General features: G+C 44.8%; 1 protein-coding gene across 1 annotated transcript in view; it reads right to left on the reverse strand.

Moving 5' to 3' along the window:
* Positions 1 to 287: 287 nt before the first annotated feature.
* LOC115459531 (ovochymase-1-like) overlaps positions 288 to 17,335 on the reverse strand; it is a gene marked incomplete at its 3' end in the record, with an annotated part of 447,639 nt that continues 430,591 nt past the window's right edge. The window contains 2 exon segments of the mRNA XM_030189343.1: positions 288 to 483; positions 9,120 to 9,192. Coding sequence (XP_030045203.1) covers positions 288 to 483; positions 9,120 to 9,192 — 269 coding nt within the window.

The following is a 17,335-nucleotide window of genomic DNA, read 5'->3' on the forward strand; positions in this document are numbered from 1 at the left end:
ACACTTGTGTGATAAGTTATCACGTGGTAATTTGTGCATTCTCTGCTTACTGCACTTTAAGCAAAGCATCAAGTTTCTAAGGCTGTAGTTAATCATTGGATGATTTTTCATCCTGAAAGCACGATACACGATTTAGTATTTATGTAAGCAAAGCAAAGTTAAGTTTTATAAATACCACTTTTTTGAAATGAAACATCACTCTCCCCCCCCCCCCCCCCCCCCCCCCCCCAATCCTAAAGGGACAGAATTTTGCTGTACTGCTGCTATCAGATACAAATTCTAATTACCTTCTTGGGTTTTTCCCCATCCAGTCACTATGCACATGAAGGAGGATAGTAAAGGCTTTTGGCTATCTGGTAAACAGATGGGCCTCACTACATCATTATAAACCAACTCCATATCCAGCTGGATCAGAGCAAGATCTGAATCATAAGTCCTATAGTCAAAATTTTCATGCAACACAATTCTTCTTGCCTTCCTCACCTGTAGGAACAATTTTTTTTTTAAGTATTGACAAGATAACAGAGGGGAATACATGTGGAACAGACAGTGGTGTTTTCTTGTTAAATTATCCAAAGAATACAAAATAGAAAATCAAGGCAGAAAAGTCAACTTACTATTCACAGGCAAGCTTGTTTACCATTATAATTTTTTCCAGGCCAAAAGATTATTTGCAGTATTTGTATCCCCCATTCCCCCACACACTAGCAGGCTCAATGTGGCTTACAAGACACCGTATTGGGTCGATGTTAAAAAATACAATCAGAAATAGGGTAAGGGAAGGTAGAGGTAGATGGGAACAATAAATGACAAAGGAAATAAGAAATAACATTGTTTTTTAAAATCAGTGCAGGGTTGAGGCAGCTAGGCAGATTCATAAGAGTAGGCCTTACAAAACAAATAGGTCTTTAAAGTTCGCCGGAATTCTAGATGGTTTATGTATCGTTTTCACTCTTTTTGGTAATGAATTCCACATTTGAGTACTTACGTAGGTGAAATTGGACGTGTAGGACGATTTATATTTAAGACCAATGCAATTAGGATAATGAAGATTCATATAGGTACGAGATGATCTGATACTATTCCTGGCTAGAAGATCAATCAGGGCAATCATATAACCAGGGGCTGCATCATAGATTATCTTGTGGACCACAGTACAAAGTTTGAAGGTAATGTGGGTCATTATAGGGACTATAAAACTAGTCATTGCATATAACATATCAAAATATTATTTTTTCTTAATTTGATATTTACTATACCAGTGTTTTCCATGTCTGGTCTTGAAGTACGCCTTGCCAGTCAGGTTTTCAGAATATCCACAGGGAATATGCATAAAAGATTTGCATGTAATAGAGGCAGTATATGCAAATCAAGTTCATGCATATTCATTGTGGATATCCTGAAACCCTGACTGGCAAGAGGTACTCCAGGACTGGACTTGAGAAACACTGTTCTATACCACTAGTGGCCAAAGCATTAAAGTAGGTTAAAATTTTAAAATATATATATCTATATCCATAAACACTAACATATCTGACATCAACAATAATGAAATACAAAGCAAGAGACAAGAGGAAGGAAGCAAGCAGTGCAACAAAATTATTCCAATGGGACAGTGGAGTAGCACAGCAAAATTATTCCAATGGGTCTGAACAAAGCACAAGGGTAGCTGTGGCATAGGAGGTGGCCCGACTAAAAGAAAGAGTGGCAGGGGATAACGCTGTCAGAATAGTAAAAGTGAATGCCCAATGCATTAACACCCACACCTTCAATGCAGCCTTGAATTTCTTCAGTGATGATTCAAGTCAGAGGTGGCAGCTGGTTCCATAAAGAAGGTGCTAATCAGCAGAAAGTCAAGGAACAAGAACAGTCTGAACAGATTACAGAAACTGGTGGAATTACTAGTTTTGTATTAGCTGAGTGAACAGCACAACCTAAAATGTAAGGAACGAGCATTAAGGAAAGATATGGAGGATGGCCAGTTTAGTATGCATTATGAGCAAGTAACACAAGTTGGTCACTGATTATTCAATGCTGTGTATGTAGGAGGACTTGAATAGTCATGTCTTTTTGCTCCATAGATCAATTTGACAGCTGTGTTTTACACTGGTTGGGTAGAATATACGGGGCACTCAAACAGCGACTTGCAGTATAAGAGCATTTAGTATAAGGCATGTAGTTGAATCTTTAGTACTCATTCAAAATACACTTTCAGGAATCTGATTTTCTGAAGGGCACAAAAGATTTCAGAACCATTCAGGCATTATGTGACAAATGATAAACAAGTTATCTATAATAACCACAATTTTTTTTTTTTAAGGAATGGGAGCTTGAGTTGATTTCTGGCTTATACAAAAGGAAGAGTAGCTGGAGAACCAGATCGCCTTGGATTTATTTGGATTAAGAAGTCCATGTTGAGAGATCCACGAAGAAATCATAGAAAGATTAATTTTCAGGACAACTGCTATTAGAGTCCCAGGTATCATGGAAATTACTTTCTTATGCATTATTCTTTGTTATGTATCCTATACTGTTTATTGTAAGCCACATTGAACTCAAACTTGTTTGGGATAATGTGGGATATAAATGTCAGAAATAAGTAAATAAATAAATTGAACCTCATCCTCAATATAGAAAACTGTGCCACTTCAATAGAGATGTTAGTCAAGTCAGCACTTTTATTCAACTAAAATTAGTAAAATGAGATTTACAGTTACAATGTAGTAATTCTATCACCCTTACTTTTAGGCAGAGAACATTACACACAAACACGTGTTCTATGTTAGAGAACTTCTCATCAGTTGCAATAAACAAAGGAAGAGACACGAGCATATCTTAGGCTTCTGATTTACATGTTAAGCTATAAACACCCTGATGCAAAATAATAAAATAGGTGCTTATTGGTTACACTGAAAAATACCACTTCCTATGGTACTTTGACCCTCCTTTCTACAGTATAGAGTAATTACTTACCTGTAACAGGTGTTCTCCGAAGACAGCAGGCAATATATTCTCACATATGGGTGACGTCACGTCGGCCCGGAGGACTTTCTAGCAAAGTCTTCATCAAAATGAAAAAATGTCACTCGTCGCGCGGGCGGATGCAGTGCGCATGCATGCGTCTCTTTTCCCGCCCGCCGCGAGGACACACTCCTCAGTTAAATTCCAAGAAAAAGAGGAATACAACTCCAAAGGGGAGGTAGGAGGGTTGTGAGAATATATTGCCTGCTGTCTTCGGAGAACACCTGTTACAGGTAAGTAACTACTCTTTCTCCAAAGACAAGCAGGCCAATATTCTCACATATGGGTATCCCTAGCCCCCAGGCTCACTCAACATAACAAAGAACGGTCAATTGGGCCTCGCAACAGCGAGGACATAACTGAAATTGACATGAAACAAAACACAACTAACTGAGAGTGCAGCCTGGAACAGAATAAAAATGGGCCTAGGGGGGTGGAGTTGGATTCTAAACCCCAAACAGACTCTGCAGCACCGACTGCCCAAACCGACTGTCGCGTCGGCTATGTTTCTGAAGGCAGTAACGAGATGTGAATGTGTGGATTGAAGACCACGTCGCAGCTTTGCAAATCTCTTCAATGGAGGCTGACTTTAGATGAGCCAGTGACGCAGCCATGGCTCTAACATTATGAGCCGTGACATGACCGTCCAAAGTCAGCCCAGCTTGGGCATAAGAGAAGGAAATGCAATCTGCTAGCCAATTAGAAATGGTGTGTTTTCCGACAGCAACTCCCCTCTTATTGGGATTAAAAGAAATAAACAGATGGGCGGACTGTCTGAAGGGGCGTGTCCGCTCCACGTAACAGGCCAGTGCTCTTTTACAGTCCAAAGTGTGCAACTTGCTTTCGCCCGGGCTCATGTGAGGAGGGGGAAAAAATGTTGGCAAGACAACTGACTGGTTCAGATGGAACTCTGACACCACCTTCGGTAAAAACCTTGTCATGATGAAAGACAAGGAAAGGTGCATGAACTACCAGGGCCTGAAGCTCACTGACCCTACGAGCTGAAGTAACCGCCACCAAGAAAATGACCTTTAAGGTCAAGTACTTCAGATGACAGGAATCCAGTGGCTCGAAAGGAGTTGTCATCAGCTGGGTGAGAACAACGTTGAGATCCCATGGCACTGGAGGAGGTTTGACAGGGGGCTTTGTCAAAAACAAACCTCTCATGAAACGCATGACTAAAGGCTGTCCAGAGATAGGCAGACCATCTACACGTGAATGATAAGCTCTGATTGCGCTAAGATGAACCTTGACCGAGTTGGTTTTAAGACCGGACTCAGATAAATGTAGAAGGTACTCAAGCAAGGACTGTGCAGGACAAGAGAAAGGATCTAGGGCCTTGCTGTCACACCAGATGGCAAACCTCTTCCATTGAAAAGAATAACACTTATGTGTGGAATCTTTCCTGGAAGCAAACAGGACTCTGGAGACACCCTCAGAGAGACCAAAAGAGGCAACCTCTACGCTCGCAACATCCAGGCCGTGAGAGCCAGAGACTGGAGGTTGGGATGCAGAAGCGCCCCCTCGTTCTGAGTATTGAGGGTCGGAAAACAGTCCAATCTCCATGGCTCTTCTGAAGAAAGTTCCAGAAGAAGGGGAAACCAAATCTGACGGGGCCAAAAGGGCGCTATCAGAATCATGGTTCCCTGGTCTTGCTTGAGTTTCAGTAGAGTCTTCCCCATTAAAGGGATGGGAGGATACGGATATAGGAGTCCTGTCCCCCAAAAAAGGAGGAAGGCATCCGATATTAGTCTGCTGTGGGCCTGAAGTCTGGAACAGAATTGAGGAACCTTATGAGTGTCCTGGGAAGCAAAAAGATCGATGGAGTGCCCCAGACTCGAAAAATCTTTTTGGCAATAGTCCTGTTCAAGGACCACTCGTGAGGTTGCATAATCTTGCTCAGTCTGTCGGCCAGACTGTTGTTTACACCGGCTAGATAAGTGGCTTGGAGAAACATTCCGTGTTGGCAGGCCCATAGCCACATCTGCACGGCCTCCTGACACAGAGGGCGAGATCCGGTACCCCCTTGCTTGTTGGTGTAATACATTGCAACCTGATTGTCTGTCTGAATGAGAACAATTTTGTTGGATAGCCGATCCCTGAAAGCCTTTAGAGCATTCCAGATCGCTCTCAATTCCAGGAGATTGATCTGGAGATGCTTCTCCTGAAGAGACCAAGCTCCTTGACTGTGAAGCCCATCTACATGCGCTCCCCACCCGAGGAGGGATGCATCTGTCGTCAGCACTTTTTGTGGCTGAGGGATTTGGAATGGGCGTCCCAAGACCAGATTGGATCGAATGGTCCACCAATTGAGGGAGTTGCGAAAATTGATGGACAGCTGGATAACATCCTCTAGATTCCCTGTAGCTTGAAACCACTGAGAAGCTAGGGTCCATTGAGCAGATCTCATGTGTAAACGTGCCATGGGTGTCACATGAACTGTAGAGGCCATGTGCCCCAGAAGTCTCAACATCTGCCGAGCTGTGATCTGCTGAGATGCTTGTACCCTGGAAGCCAGAGACAGAAGTTTGTCCACTCTGGGTCCTGGAAGATAAGCACAAGCTGTCTTTGTGCACAACAGAGCTCCTATGAATTCCAATTTCTGGGCTGGGACGAGATGGGACTTGGGATAATTGATGACAAACCCCAGCATCTCTAGCACCTGAATAGTCATCTGCATGGACTGCAAAGTTTCTTGCGGGGAAGTGTTCTTCACCAGCCAATCGTCCAGGTAAGGGAACACATGCACTCCCAGTCTGCGTAGCGACGCTGCCACAACTGCCAGGCACTTTGTAAATACCCTGGGAGCAGACGCCAAGCCAAAAGGCAAAACACAGTACTGAAAGTGCTGTGATCCCAGCCGAAATCGAAGATACTTCCTGTGAGCTGGAAGTATCGATATGTGGGTGTAAGCGTCCTTCAAGTCCAGCGAGCATAGCCAATCGTTTTCCAGAATCATGGGTAGAAGGGTGCCCAGGGAAAGCATCCTGAACTTTTCTCGGACCAGATATTTGTTCAGGGCCCTTAGGTCTAGGATAGAACGCATCCCCCCTGTTTTCTTTTCCACAAGGAAGTACCTGGAATAGAATCCCAGCCCTTCTTGCCCTGGTGGAACGGGCTCGACCGCATTGGCGCTGAGAAGGGCGGAGAGTTCCTCTGCAAGTACCTGCTTGTGGTAGGAGCTGAAAGACTGAGCTCCTGGTGGGCAATTTGGAGGTTCGGCAATCAGATTAAGAGTGTACCCGGACCGGACTATTTGGAGAACCCACCAATCGGAGGTTAAGAGAGGCCACCTTTGGTGAAAAACTTTTAACCTCCCCCCGACCGGTAGATCGTTCGGCACAGGTACTTTGATTTCGGCTATGCTCTGTGGAGCCAGTCAAAAACCCGTCCCTGGTTTTTGCTCGGGAGCTGCAGGGGCCTGCTTCGGTGCCCGCTGCTGACAAGAGCGAGCGGGCTGGGGTCGAGCCTGAACCGGCTGACGGGAATAAGAAGTGTACTTGCGGCTTCTAGAAACGTAAGGAGCACTTCTTTTTCCCTTAAAAAACTTCCTAGAGATGGAAGTGGATGCAGAAGGCGCCCGGCGGGAGAGAGAATCCATAGCGTTGTCACGCTGGTAGAGATGATCAATCATCTCTTCTACCTTCTCTCCAAAAAGGTGATCCCCCCGGCATGGGATATCTGCTATCTTCCGCTGAGTTCATTCCTCCAGGTTAGAGGCACGCAGCCATGAGAGCCTGCGCATCGCTATACCTTGAGCAGAAAAGCGAGATACCACATCGCAAGTGTCAAAAACGCCCCTGGACAGGAACTTGCGACACGCCTTCTGCTGCCTGATCACTTGGCGAAAGGGTTCGGCTTTCTCCTGTGGGAGTGCGTCTACCAAACTCTCAAGTTGCCTCACAGAGTTCCGTAAATGAATACTCGTGTAGAGCTGGTATGATTGAATTTTGGCGGCGAGCAGACCAGCCTGATACACCTTCCTCCCAAAAGAGTCCCGGGGGCGCCGAGGAGAAGTTCCTAGAACTCTTGGCTCTTCTGAGAGCGGAATCCACCACCACTGAATCATGAGACAATTGAGCCCGCATGAGACTGGGTTCCCCGTGGATCCGGTATTGGGACTCAACTTTTTTGGGAACGGTTGGACAAGAAAAAGGCTTCTCCCAGTTCCTCAACATAAGTTCCTTGAGAGTCTCATGGAAAGGAACTGTGGCAGAAGATGTAGGTGGAGATGGATAGTCCAAAACCTCAAGCATTTTGGCTCTGGGCTCGTCCACAATTTCCACAGGGAAGGGGATGGCCTCAGACATCTCCCGAACAAAAGAAGAGAAAGACAAGCTCTCGGGGGTAGAAAGTTGTCTTTGGGGCGAGGGAGTAGATTCAGATGGGATGCCTTGAGAGTCCTCACCAGAGATCTCCCCATGCATTTCATCATCATCCTCTGATGAGGTATTATCAGATGGGGCTAAAAGCTCAGACAGAGCCGCCCGAATCTGAGCCCGTCTCGACGAAGAGGCTTGACGTCCTCGATGATGTCGAGAAGTTGACGGTCCCTGAGACTCCGGCGAAGCTTCCTGCACCGATGTCTTGGGAGAGCCAACCCGGGAAGTCAATGACACCGGTGCCGGAGGCGGCACCGGTGAGACAGACCTCACCACGGGCTGAAGGCCTGATGCATAAGCATCCGGCACCGGCAACGTCGATACCTCTGACACCGGTACCTCTGAACTCATTGACACCGGTACCTCCGGCACCGACAACCTCGGTGCCGATTGCCACTGCTGCATCATTTCCATGAAAAAAGGAAAAAGGGCCTGCATACACTCATCAAGAGTTGCTGCCGGAAGATGCTGAGGGGTCGGTTGAGGCATTGGAGGCAAAGCCTGCTGAGGTTGGGGAGTGGGGACTCGGCTGCCAGTGACCCCACGCGTCGGTACCTCAGTAATAGAGGGGGAGCGATCCTCTCGGCACCGACGCTTCTCGGGTATCGAATGTATCGATGACCCGGAGCTCCCGGTGCTGTGACACGAAGGAGAACGACGACGGTGCCTCTTGGCCTTCGCCCGACGTCGAGACTCCTCGGCACCGGAGAAGAGGACGTGGAATCCACATGTCTCTTTGGGGCCGGGTCCGAAGCAGGACGGTCCCGGGGGGTCTGCAAAGCAGGAGGCGCCGAGGTGGGCGGAGACCCACTCGATGCATCACTGCTCCAAGTGGATATCGGTCGAATGGCAGCCTGTCCCCGGTCTCCCGGTGCCGACGCTTCCTTCGACGTCGACGCCGCCGACTTCGACGGCATCGTCCTCGACGGCACAGACTTCACCGGCGTCGATTTGGACGGCGCCGACTTAGACGACGAGGCACCAGGCCCAAAAATCTTCTCCCTTTGGGCATCCCGGGAGAGCAGTGTCCGCTTTTTCATAGCGAGACACAGTTTGCAGCCCTCCGAGCGGTGGTCCGGCACAAGGCACTGTAAACACCACGAGTGTGGGTCAGTGCTGGAGATGGCACGATGACAGCGGGCACAAGGCTTAAAGCCGCTGGGCGTCTTCGATGACATTTCGGGAAAAACAGCCCCTGCCAAATCAAAAGACGCGATTGTGTCGTTGAAAGAAAAGGACACACAAAAAAAAGAAAAAACCGAACAAGCGATTTAAATAAAATCGCAGGCTAAAAGAAAAAAAACTTAAAAAATGAAAAAATAATACTAAGAATAACTAAAAGGATACTTTTTGTAGAGATTTTCTTCACCTCCGGGCACAGCAACACGAAGACGAAAACTCACCGTGTCACCTCTTTGACACGGAGAAGAAAAAACTGAGGAGTGTGTCCTCGCAGCGAGCGGGAAAAGGGACGCACGCATGCGCACTGCATCCGCCCGTGCGACAAGTGACATTTTTTCATTTTGATGAAGACTTTGCTAGAAAGTCCTCCAGGCCGACGTGATGTCACCCATATGTGAGAATATTGGCCTGCTTGTCTTTGGTGAAGTCTTGTATCCTCCATTCAGTTTTTGTGCCTTTTCTATATTGATACTCCTAAATGGCAACATTTAGTAAAAGGGCTTCTTAGTGTCAGTTTTAAAAATTTGTTTATACCTGTTCTGTTGATTCATTCAAGGTTCTGTCATGGTCCCCTGCAACAACAGTCCAGTAAGAGGGATCTTTTCCTCTGCCAAAGAACAGAAGATTATACTATAGTAACATAATAAATGACTTGAGCTTTAACTTTGTTTACACAGGCTGGTTAATATTGTTTTTAAGTAAAAGCAAATGTAATATATGATTTAAATGGTTAGTGCCATCTAGTTTTGGCATTTATAATCAGCAACATAGTTCAAGGTGGGCAACAATTATGTAACATCACAACATGATTATAAACAGGAAAACATGATAAAGCAATTCCCAACCATCATTACATCTGTCAAACCTTAATGGCCAAGAATTCATGCCATTGTGTTTTGTTTTCCATTAAAACTCAAATAAGACATCCCTGCATATGCACACACAAAATTACTAATACCACTACTTATTTCTATAGCGTTACTAGAATTACAGACATTCCAGTACCCTGGACAATTTATAGTGTAGGTCCTTGGTCTTCTCTCTCATCAAAAGCCACTAACAAGTCATGTTTTTAGGATATCCCTAATAAATAGGTATTCTTTAAATCTAGCAACTGCGTTTCCAATTTTGCATCAGTTTATTTCTTCTTATGTGTCCAACACTATAATCATAGTATCTTAAACAGCGTTCTTATATCTGCATTCACTCACTATCAAACCGCATACATACAAGACACATCCAAACTCATTTAGGTCTACTTTAGACCAAAGGTGATCACATGATACTAGAATACTAATCCCCGTAAGCAAGTTGACAACTTATATATTGAGTCTTTTCAAAATTACAAAGGCACTTATCATAAATCTCGCTTATCACTTTCAAGGAACCTCAGTCCATGTTGATATTTTTTCAAACGAGACCAGTAAAAGGGTTTTTCTTCAAGCTTCACAGTTGATAATAGTTGTTAGCTCTCACAGTTCCGTCATCAATCTCAATTGCTAGTATCACGGTTCTTCCTTAGATAGTCTCTTGTTGGCACACTACAAACTCATCTGTAATGGCCAAAGAATAACACTCAGCACCAAAAGTACTCATAACCGCCAAACCCAATGCTTGCAATGCGTTTCGCCAACTGGCATCTTCAGGGGTTGAACTACAATAAAATAAAAGCAGATACAATACCCTGCTAAGATATTATTTTACTCTTTTATTTTAATTACTCTACTTCTGTGCTGTGATAAAAAAGTATTTGTAGAACAGGCAATAGATATGAAAAACTGCTTTCTACAAAGGGGTTACCCTAAACAAATTGTGCAAAAAGAATATAAAAGAGCTTATAATGTTCACAGGGACTGGCTTTTAAATCCTCATGATAACATGCGTCTTACCTACTGAACCAGGAATTTTTGAGACCAAAAAAAATAATCAATAAGCACTAGCAGATGCTAGGCATTTCCCCAGTTTTTGAAGGAAGACCTAGATTTGCATACTCGTGGGGTAGCAATTTAGGTGAACGTTTGAGTAATAGGGAAACCATTCGAAGAACTGACACCGGGCATTTCAAATTTATGGGTTGCGTATATTGCCGATATGTATGGGAAACTAAATGGATAGATGTACCTAACCAGTCTAATTACAGATTCTATCTACACAGTAGAACAAGACCGAGCCGTAGCGGAGAAATTAAATGAATTCTTTGCTTCGGTCTTCACTGAGGATTTGGGAGGGACACCGGTGCCAGAAAACGTATTTGAAGCGGGCGAGTCGGAGAAACTAAACAAATTGTCTGTAAACTTGGAGGATGTAATGGGTCAGTTCTGCAAACTGAAGAGTAGTAAATCACCAGGACATGATGGTATTCATCCCAGAGTATTAAAAGAACTGAAAAATGAACTTGTAGAGCTACTGTTAGTAATATGCAATCTATCCCTAAAATCGAGTGTGGTACCGGAAGACTGGACAGTAGCCAATGTTACGCCGATTTTTTAAAAAAGTTCCAGAGGAGATCTGGGAAATTATAGACCGGGGAGTCTGACGTCGGTACCAGGTAAAATGGTAGAGGCTATTATCAAGAATAAAATTACAGAGCACATACAAAAACATGGGCTGATGAGACAAAGTCAGCACGGATTTAGTGTAGGGAAGTCTTGCCTCACCAATCTACTGCATTTTTTTGAGGGGGTGAACAAACATGTGGACAATGGGGAGCTGGTGGATATTGTGTATCTGGATTTTCAAAAGGCGTTTGACAAAGTGCCTCATGAAAGACTCCTGAGGAAACTGGAGAGTCATGGGATCAGAGGTAGGGTATTACTATGGATTAAGAGCTGGTTGAAAGATAAGAAGCAAAGAGTAGGGTTGAATGGTCAGTATTCTCAGTGGAGAAGGGTAGTTAGTGGGGTCCCCGCAGGGGTCTGTGTTGGGACCGCTGCTTTTTAACATATTTATAAATGACCTAGAGATGGGAGTAACTAGTGAGGTAATTAAATTCGCAGACGACACAAATTATTCAGGGTCAAGTTGCAGGAGGAGTGTGAAAGATTATAGGAGGACCTTGCGAGACTGGGGGATTGGGCGTCCAAGGCGCAGATGAAGTTCAATGTTGACAAGAGCAAAATGATGCATGTGGGTAAGAGGAACCCAAATTACAGCTATGTCATGCAAGGTTCCGCGTTAGGAGTTATGGACCTAGAAAGGGATCTGGGAGTCATCGTTGATAAGACGTTAAAAACGTCTGCCCAGTGTGCTGTGGCGGCTAAGAAAGCGCACAGAATGTTGAGTATTATTAGGAAAGGGATGGAAAACAAACACGAGGATGTCATAATGCCGTTGTATCGCTCCATGGTGCGACCGCACCTCGAGTATTGTGTCCAGTTCTGGTCGCCGCATCTCAAAAGAGATATAAAGGAATTAGAAAAGGTGCAGAGACGGGCGACGAAAATGATAAAGGGAATGGAACAACTTCCCTATGAGGAAAGGCTGAGAAGGTTAGGGCTCTTCAGCTTGGAGAAAAGGCGGCTGAGGGGTGATATGATAGAACTCTACAAGATAATGAGCAGAGTAGAGCGGACAGATGTGAAGCGTTTGTTTACACTTTCAAACAACAACAAAACCAGGGGACACAAGATGAAGCCAGAATATGGTAGATTTAAAACAAATAGGAGAAAGTTTTTCTTTACTCAGCGTGTAGTTAGACTCTGGAACTCGTTGCCGGAGAATGTAGTGACAGCAGCTGGCCTTACGGAATTTAAAGGGGGTTTGGACAGATTCCTGGGGGGGGGGGGGGGGGGAGGTTGCCGGGTTCTTGAAGCCTGGATTGGCCACTGTCGGAGACAGGATGCTGGCCTTGATGGACCCTTGGTCTTTTACCAGTATGGCGGTGCTTATGTACTTATGTACTTAACCCCTGAAGATGCCAGTTGGTGAAACGCATTGCAAGCATTGGGTTTGGCGGTTATGAGTACTTTTGGTGCTGTTATTCTTTGGCCATTACAGATGAGTTTGTAGTGTGCCAACAAGAGACTACCTAAGGAAGAACTGTGATACTAGCAATTGCGATTGATGACTGTGAGAGCTAGCAACTATTATCAACTGTGAAGCTTGAAGAAAAAGCCCTTTTACTGGTCTCGTTTGAAAAAAAGATCAACATGAACTGAGGTTCCTTGAAAGTGATAAGCGAGATTTATAAGTGCTTTTGTAATTTTGAAAAGACTCAATATATAAGTTGTCAACTTGTATATGGGGATTAACATCCTAGTATCATGTGGTCGATCACCTTTGGTCTAAAGTAGACCTAAAATCAGTTTGGATGTGTATTGTATGTATGCGGTTTGATAGTGAGTGAGTGAATGTAGATATAAGAACACTGTTTAAGATACTATGATTATAGTGTTGGACACATAAGAAGAAATAAACTGATGCAAAATTGGAAACGCAGTTGCTAGATTTAAAGTATATTATTTGTAGTGACTGGATTGAAATATAGGAACTTAGATCAGTCGTTTGATAAATAGGCAAGGAAGATTTATGGTTAAATCTCTTTATTAACACCAGGAATACACTAAAGTGCATTGAGAAACCAATTATAAGTAGTCACAAGTTAGAAAGATCTACTAGTTGAGATAGGTAACATACTCTGGTGATTTTCAAATATGAATTCCCTTCTTGTTTTATATCTGAACACCAACATGACAAAGTGCATCCCCCCCCCCCCCCCCCCCCCTGCTCCCCAACCTTCTCATCCCTCCCATAGCTACACTAAGGCACACCATCTCATTCAAAACTACTATCGAGGTGTCACAGAAGACTTCTGGCTCTGGGGGGTTAATGGAGACCATGTGGCCCAAAAAAGCAGGCCTTGGCCCGTTGTACTATCTGGTATCCTAAGGCACTCCATACAAAAGCCTCTCAACATCAGAAATCTCCACCAATTTTGGAGAATAGACAAGGGCAAACAGTACTAGGTAATACAAATACAATTCCATTCTCTCTGTGCTGGACAGTTCCGATAGTAAGTCCCAAATAATAAAAGGGGTGTACATGCCACTAAAGTAGACCAGATCTTGACAAACCACAAGAGTAAACCAAAATGACTGAATAGCAGGGACAGGGCCAAAACATGTGGCCCAAAATTGCCCTAGGACATTGGCATTTGTGGCAGTGACCTAAAGGAATTAAACCAGTCCTTTTGTGCTCAATGAGGATAGATGTGGAGACACAATGCAAACTTATGGAGTACACAATCCAAATAGACTTTGATAAGTATAAAAGCTTTGAGTTGATCCCCTGTGAGAGTAAGCAACTTGGCATTCGAATGTTGCACTAGTTTCGCATAATCAATATCCGGTGTCATATCTAGTAACCATCTATGGTGGAACCGCAGGGGAAGAAGAAGTTGAGCTCCCAAAGTGAAGGTTTCCAAAAGTGTGTCTTGGACGTCTTCCATCAAATCAGTCCAGGTTAGGGAGCACACATAATGCTGTACTTGCATATAGGGGAATCTGTCGGTAAGTGGAATTCCTTCTGTAAGTGGTACAAGGCTTCAGCCTACTCTCCAGGTCTACCAGCTGTAACAAGTATATAATACTCTTATGCTTCCAATGGGTGAAGGGACCCCTCCCCTGCTGTGAAGTCTGGGTTGTCACAAATTGCAAAGATGGGAGTTTTCTGTGGGAAAAAGCTGACCATTTCCAAGCTTCCTTGGCCACTTTATAGGTATGATATAGTTTGTACAGTCCAGACAGAATTGTGGATAAACCATGCAAAATACTACTAAAGTGGATTCCCTGAACTATATTAGTCTCCACCTGTGTAACAGAGAAATATGCAGTCCCTCTGTACCAGTCGTCATTTATATGTCGCATAATACTGGCTATTGCCAAATACTTAATATTGGGAGTCTGCAAAATTGACATGTGCAGGTGAGGTTTCTTCCCCCTGCCACAAGAAATGTCACAGAATCCCATGATCTTCTGCTCATTGCAGCCCTTCAAAAACACAGGTAACATCTGAAAAATATATAGCCATTTGGACACTAGACGTATGTTAAATAACCTAATGTGACCCTAATAGGGATAACAGAAGTGTCCCCCACCACCTCAACCTCTGTCTCATCTCTGCTAATAAAGATTGGATATTTCTACTGTACAAGGTGGAGAGGTCAGCGGGTATGAGGATACCTAGGTATCACAGAGACTTATCTTCCCACTGCGAAGGAAAATCTCCATGCCAACTATTACACACCTCACCCCCTACAGGCATTGCTTTGGATTTCTGCAAGTTCAAACTCAGACAGCTCCCAGTACTTTGCAATTAGGATAAGAGCCCCATCAATGATCTCTGGGGTTCTACCAACAAATCTGCAAATGTCAGTCCTTTGATCTGGGTACCCAAGATCTGTACACTGGATATTTGTGTGTCCGCATTAAGAACACAAAGCAGGGGTTACAACTGAAGAACAAACAGTAGAGGCCATAATGGGCACATTTGTCTAGTCCCTCTACAAATGGAGAAAGCAGATACTGCTCCCCATTCACCAAAAGTTGGGCATAGGCAGTGGTGTGCTGGTAAATTTTTAACAACAGGCTCTCTCCCCAGTCCACCTCGGCGCCCCCCCCCCCCCCCGTCCACCTCGGCGCCCCCCCATCCACCGCTGCGCCCCCCCACCCACATCTGCGCCCCCCCCAAAATTGCAGAGCTGGCCATAGCCGGGGGGAGGGGGCAATGCATTTCTCTCTCCAGGAAAAAAAATTAAATGATCCCAGGTTCCAATCTAATTCATGTTTAATGTGGGATAAAATGCCATAAATAAGTAAATAAATATAAACTTTTAACGTTCAGCACCTGATTCTCAAAGTGGACATATTCCAAACACTATAATTAAAATAAAATTATTTTTTTCTACCTTTGTTGTCTGGTGACTGTTTCTCTGATCATGCTGGTCCAGTATCTGGTTCTGCTGCTCTCTATCTGTTCCCTTGACTCCGTTTCCAGGGCTTCCTTTCCATTTATTTCTTTTCTTTCCTCCTTTCTTCTTCATTTCTGGTCCTCCGCAGACTTGACTGTCCAGTGGATCTAGCCTCTTCCTATTTTCTCCATCCATGTGCAGTTTCTCTCCTCAATTCCTTTTCCCTCATCTAATCTCCTTCCTCTATCTTCCCTCCATGTCCAGCATTTCTTCTCTCTCCCGTCCCTCCCCTCCATCCATGTCCAGAATTTCTCTTGCTCTCCCCTCCATGTCCTGAAACTCTCCTCTCTCCCCTGCCCCCCTCTCCCCATCCATGCCCAGCAAATCTCTCCCCTGCCCCCCTCTCCCCATCCATGCCCAGTGATTCTCCTCCCTCCCCTGCCCTTCCCTCCTGCTCCCAAACATGTCCAGCGAACAATGTCCTTCGCCCCCACCCTTCCCTCCCGCTCCCATCTGTCTTTTTAATTACCTCCGTCAAAGCCCGCGCTATTTAAAGCCCTGCTGCGTGCAGGCCGTCTCTCCAGGTATCCCCTGCTTGCTTCGGTGATGTTCGTGCCCTTAGTCCCGCCTTCACGGAAAAAGGAAATGACGTCAGAAGGCGGGACTAAGGGCGCGAACATCACCGAAGCAAGCAGGGGAAGCCTGGAGAGACGGCCTGCACGCAGCAGGGCTTTAAATAGCGGTTTCGATGGAGATAATTTAAAAAGTCAGATGGGAGCGGCAGCGGGAGGGTGGGGGCAAAGGACATCGTTTACCATGTTTCGGAGCGGCAGGGGAGGTAAGCATGGCCTGTGATGGCGCCCTCCTGCCATGCTTACCTCCCCTAATGGAGCTGGCTCGCCCCCAACAACAACCGGCTCGCAAGAGCTGTCAAACTTTAACAAGCGGCTCTTGCGGGCCGGACAGAGCCAGCTCCAGCACACCACTGGGCATAGGGGTCTTGGTATAAGTTGAGAATGGCCCGGAAGAACCAGCCCCGTATCCCAAAGCGCTTATGCACCTTAAATAAATAATTTCAGGTGCCCTTTTCCACTGCTTCTATACCCTTTATAAAACCCTCCCAAAAATCCAACAGGTCCTGGGGCAGAGTACACTAATAGATTTAATTGCATGTTGAAGCTCTTTTGCCTGAATGGTCTTGTTGAATTCCCGAAGGTCAGAGTCAATCAGAGATGAGAGGGCAGCAGACTCCAGAAATTCAATAAGGTCTTGAGCTGAGACATTGGTCTTACTTTCTCCCATACAACAAAGTGAAACGGTTCTGAAAAATCTGTAGTATATATCTGTGGTTCTTTAATCCCTCATGTGGGGTCCTGTAGTGATGCCCATGGGCATAGGCGGTCGGTGGCCCAACTGTTTGGGGAGGCTAAAGGGGGCGGGGTTAGGGGTGGAGCCAGGGGCAGAGCTTATAGCCACAATTAACACAGGAAAAAAATAAGTAAAAATAAAATAGTCACAATACCTTTTATTAAATTTAAATATTAGATATGTATCATATGTCAAATAATAAAGTGGTTGCTCAAAGCTTATACTAACCACAATCGCTCAACTGCAAAACACTAGGCACACATTTGTGCAAAAACACACTCAGAACCTTACTGTACCATAACACTAGGCAGACCCTAATACACCAATATACCACCCATATAGAAAATGCAGACCGTCAACAATATGAAACAAGGGATCATAATATCACAATTCTCATGTAGAGCCACAAAACACCCTTTTAGGGTGGATAGTGTTCACAATGAGCTCCTTTTATTAACAACTATATGTAGATCCT

Source organism: Microcaecilia unicolor, unplaced genomic scaffold, assembly GCF_901765095.1.
Source record: "Microcaecilia unicolor unplaced genomic scaffold, aMicUni1.1, whole genome shotgun sequence".
Lineage (NCBI taxonomy): Eukaryota > Metazoa > Chordata > Amphibia > Gymnophiona > Siphonopidae > Microcaecilia > Microcaecilia unicolor.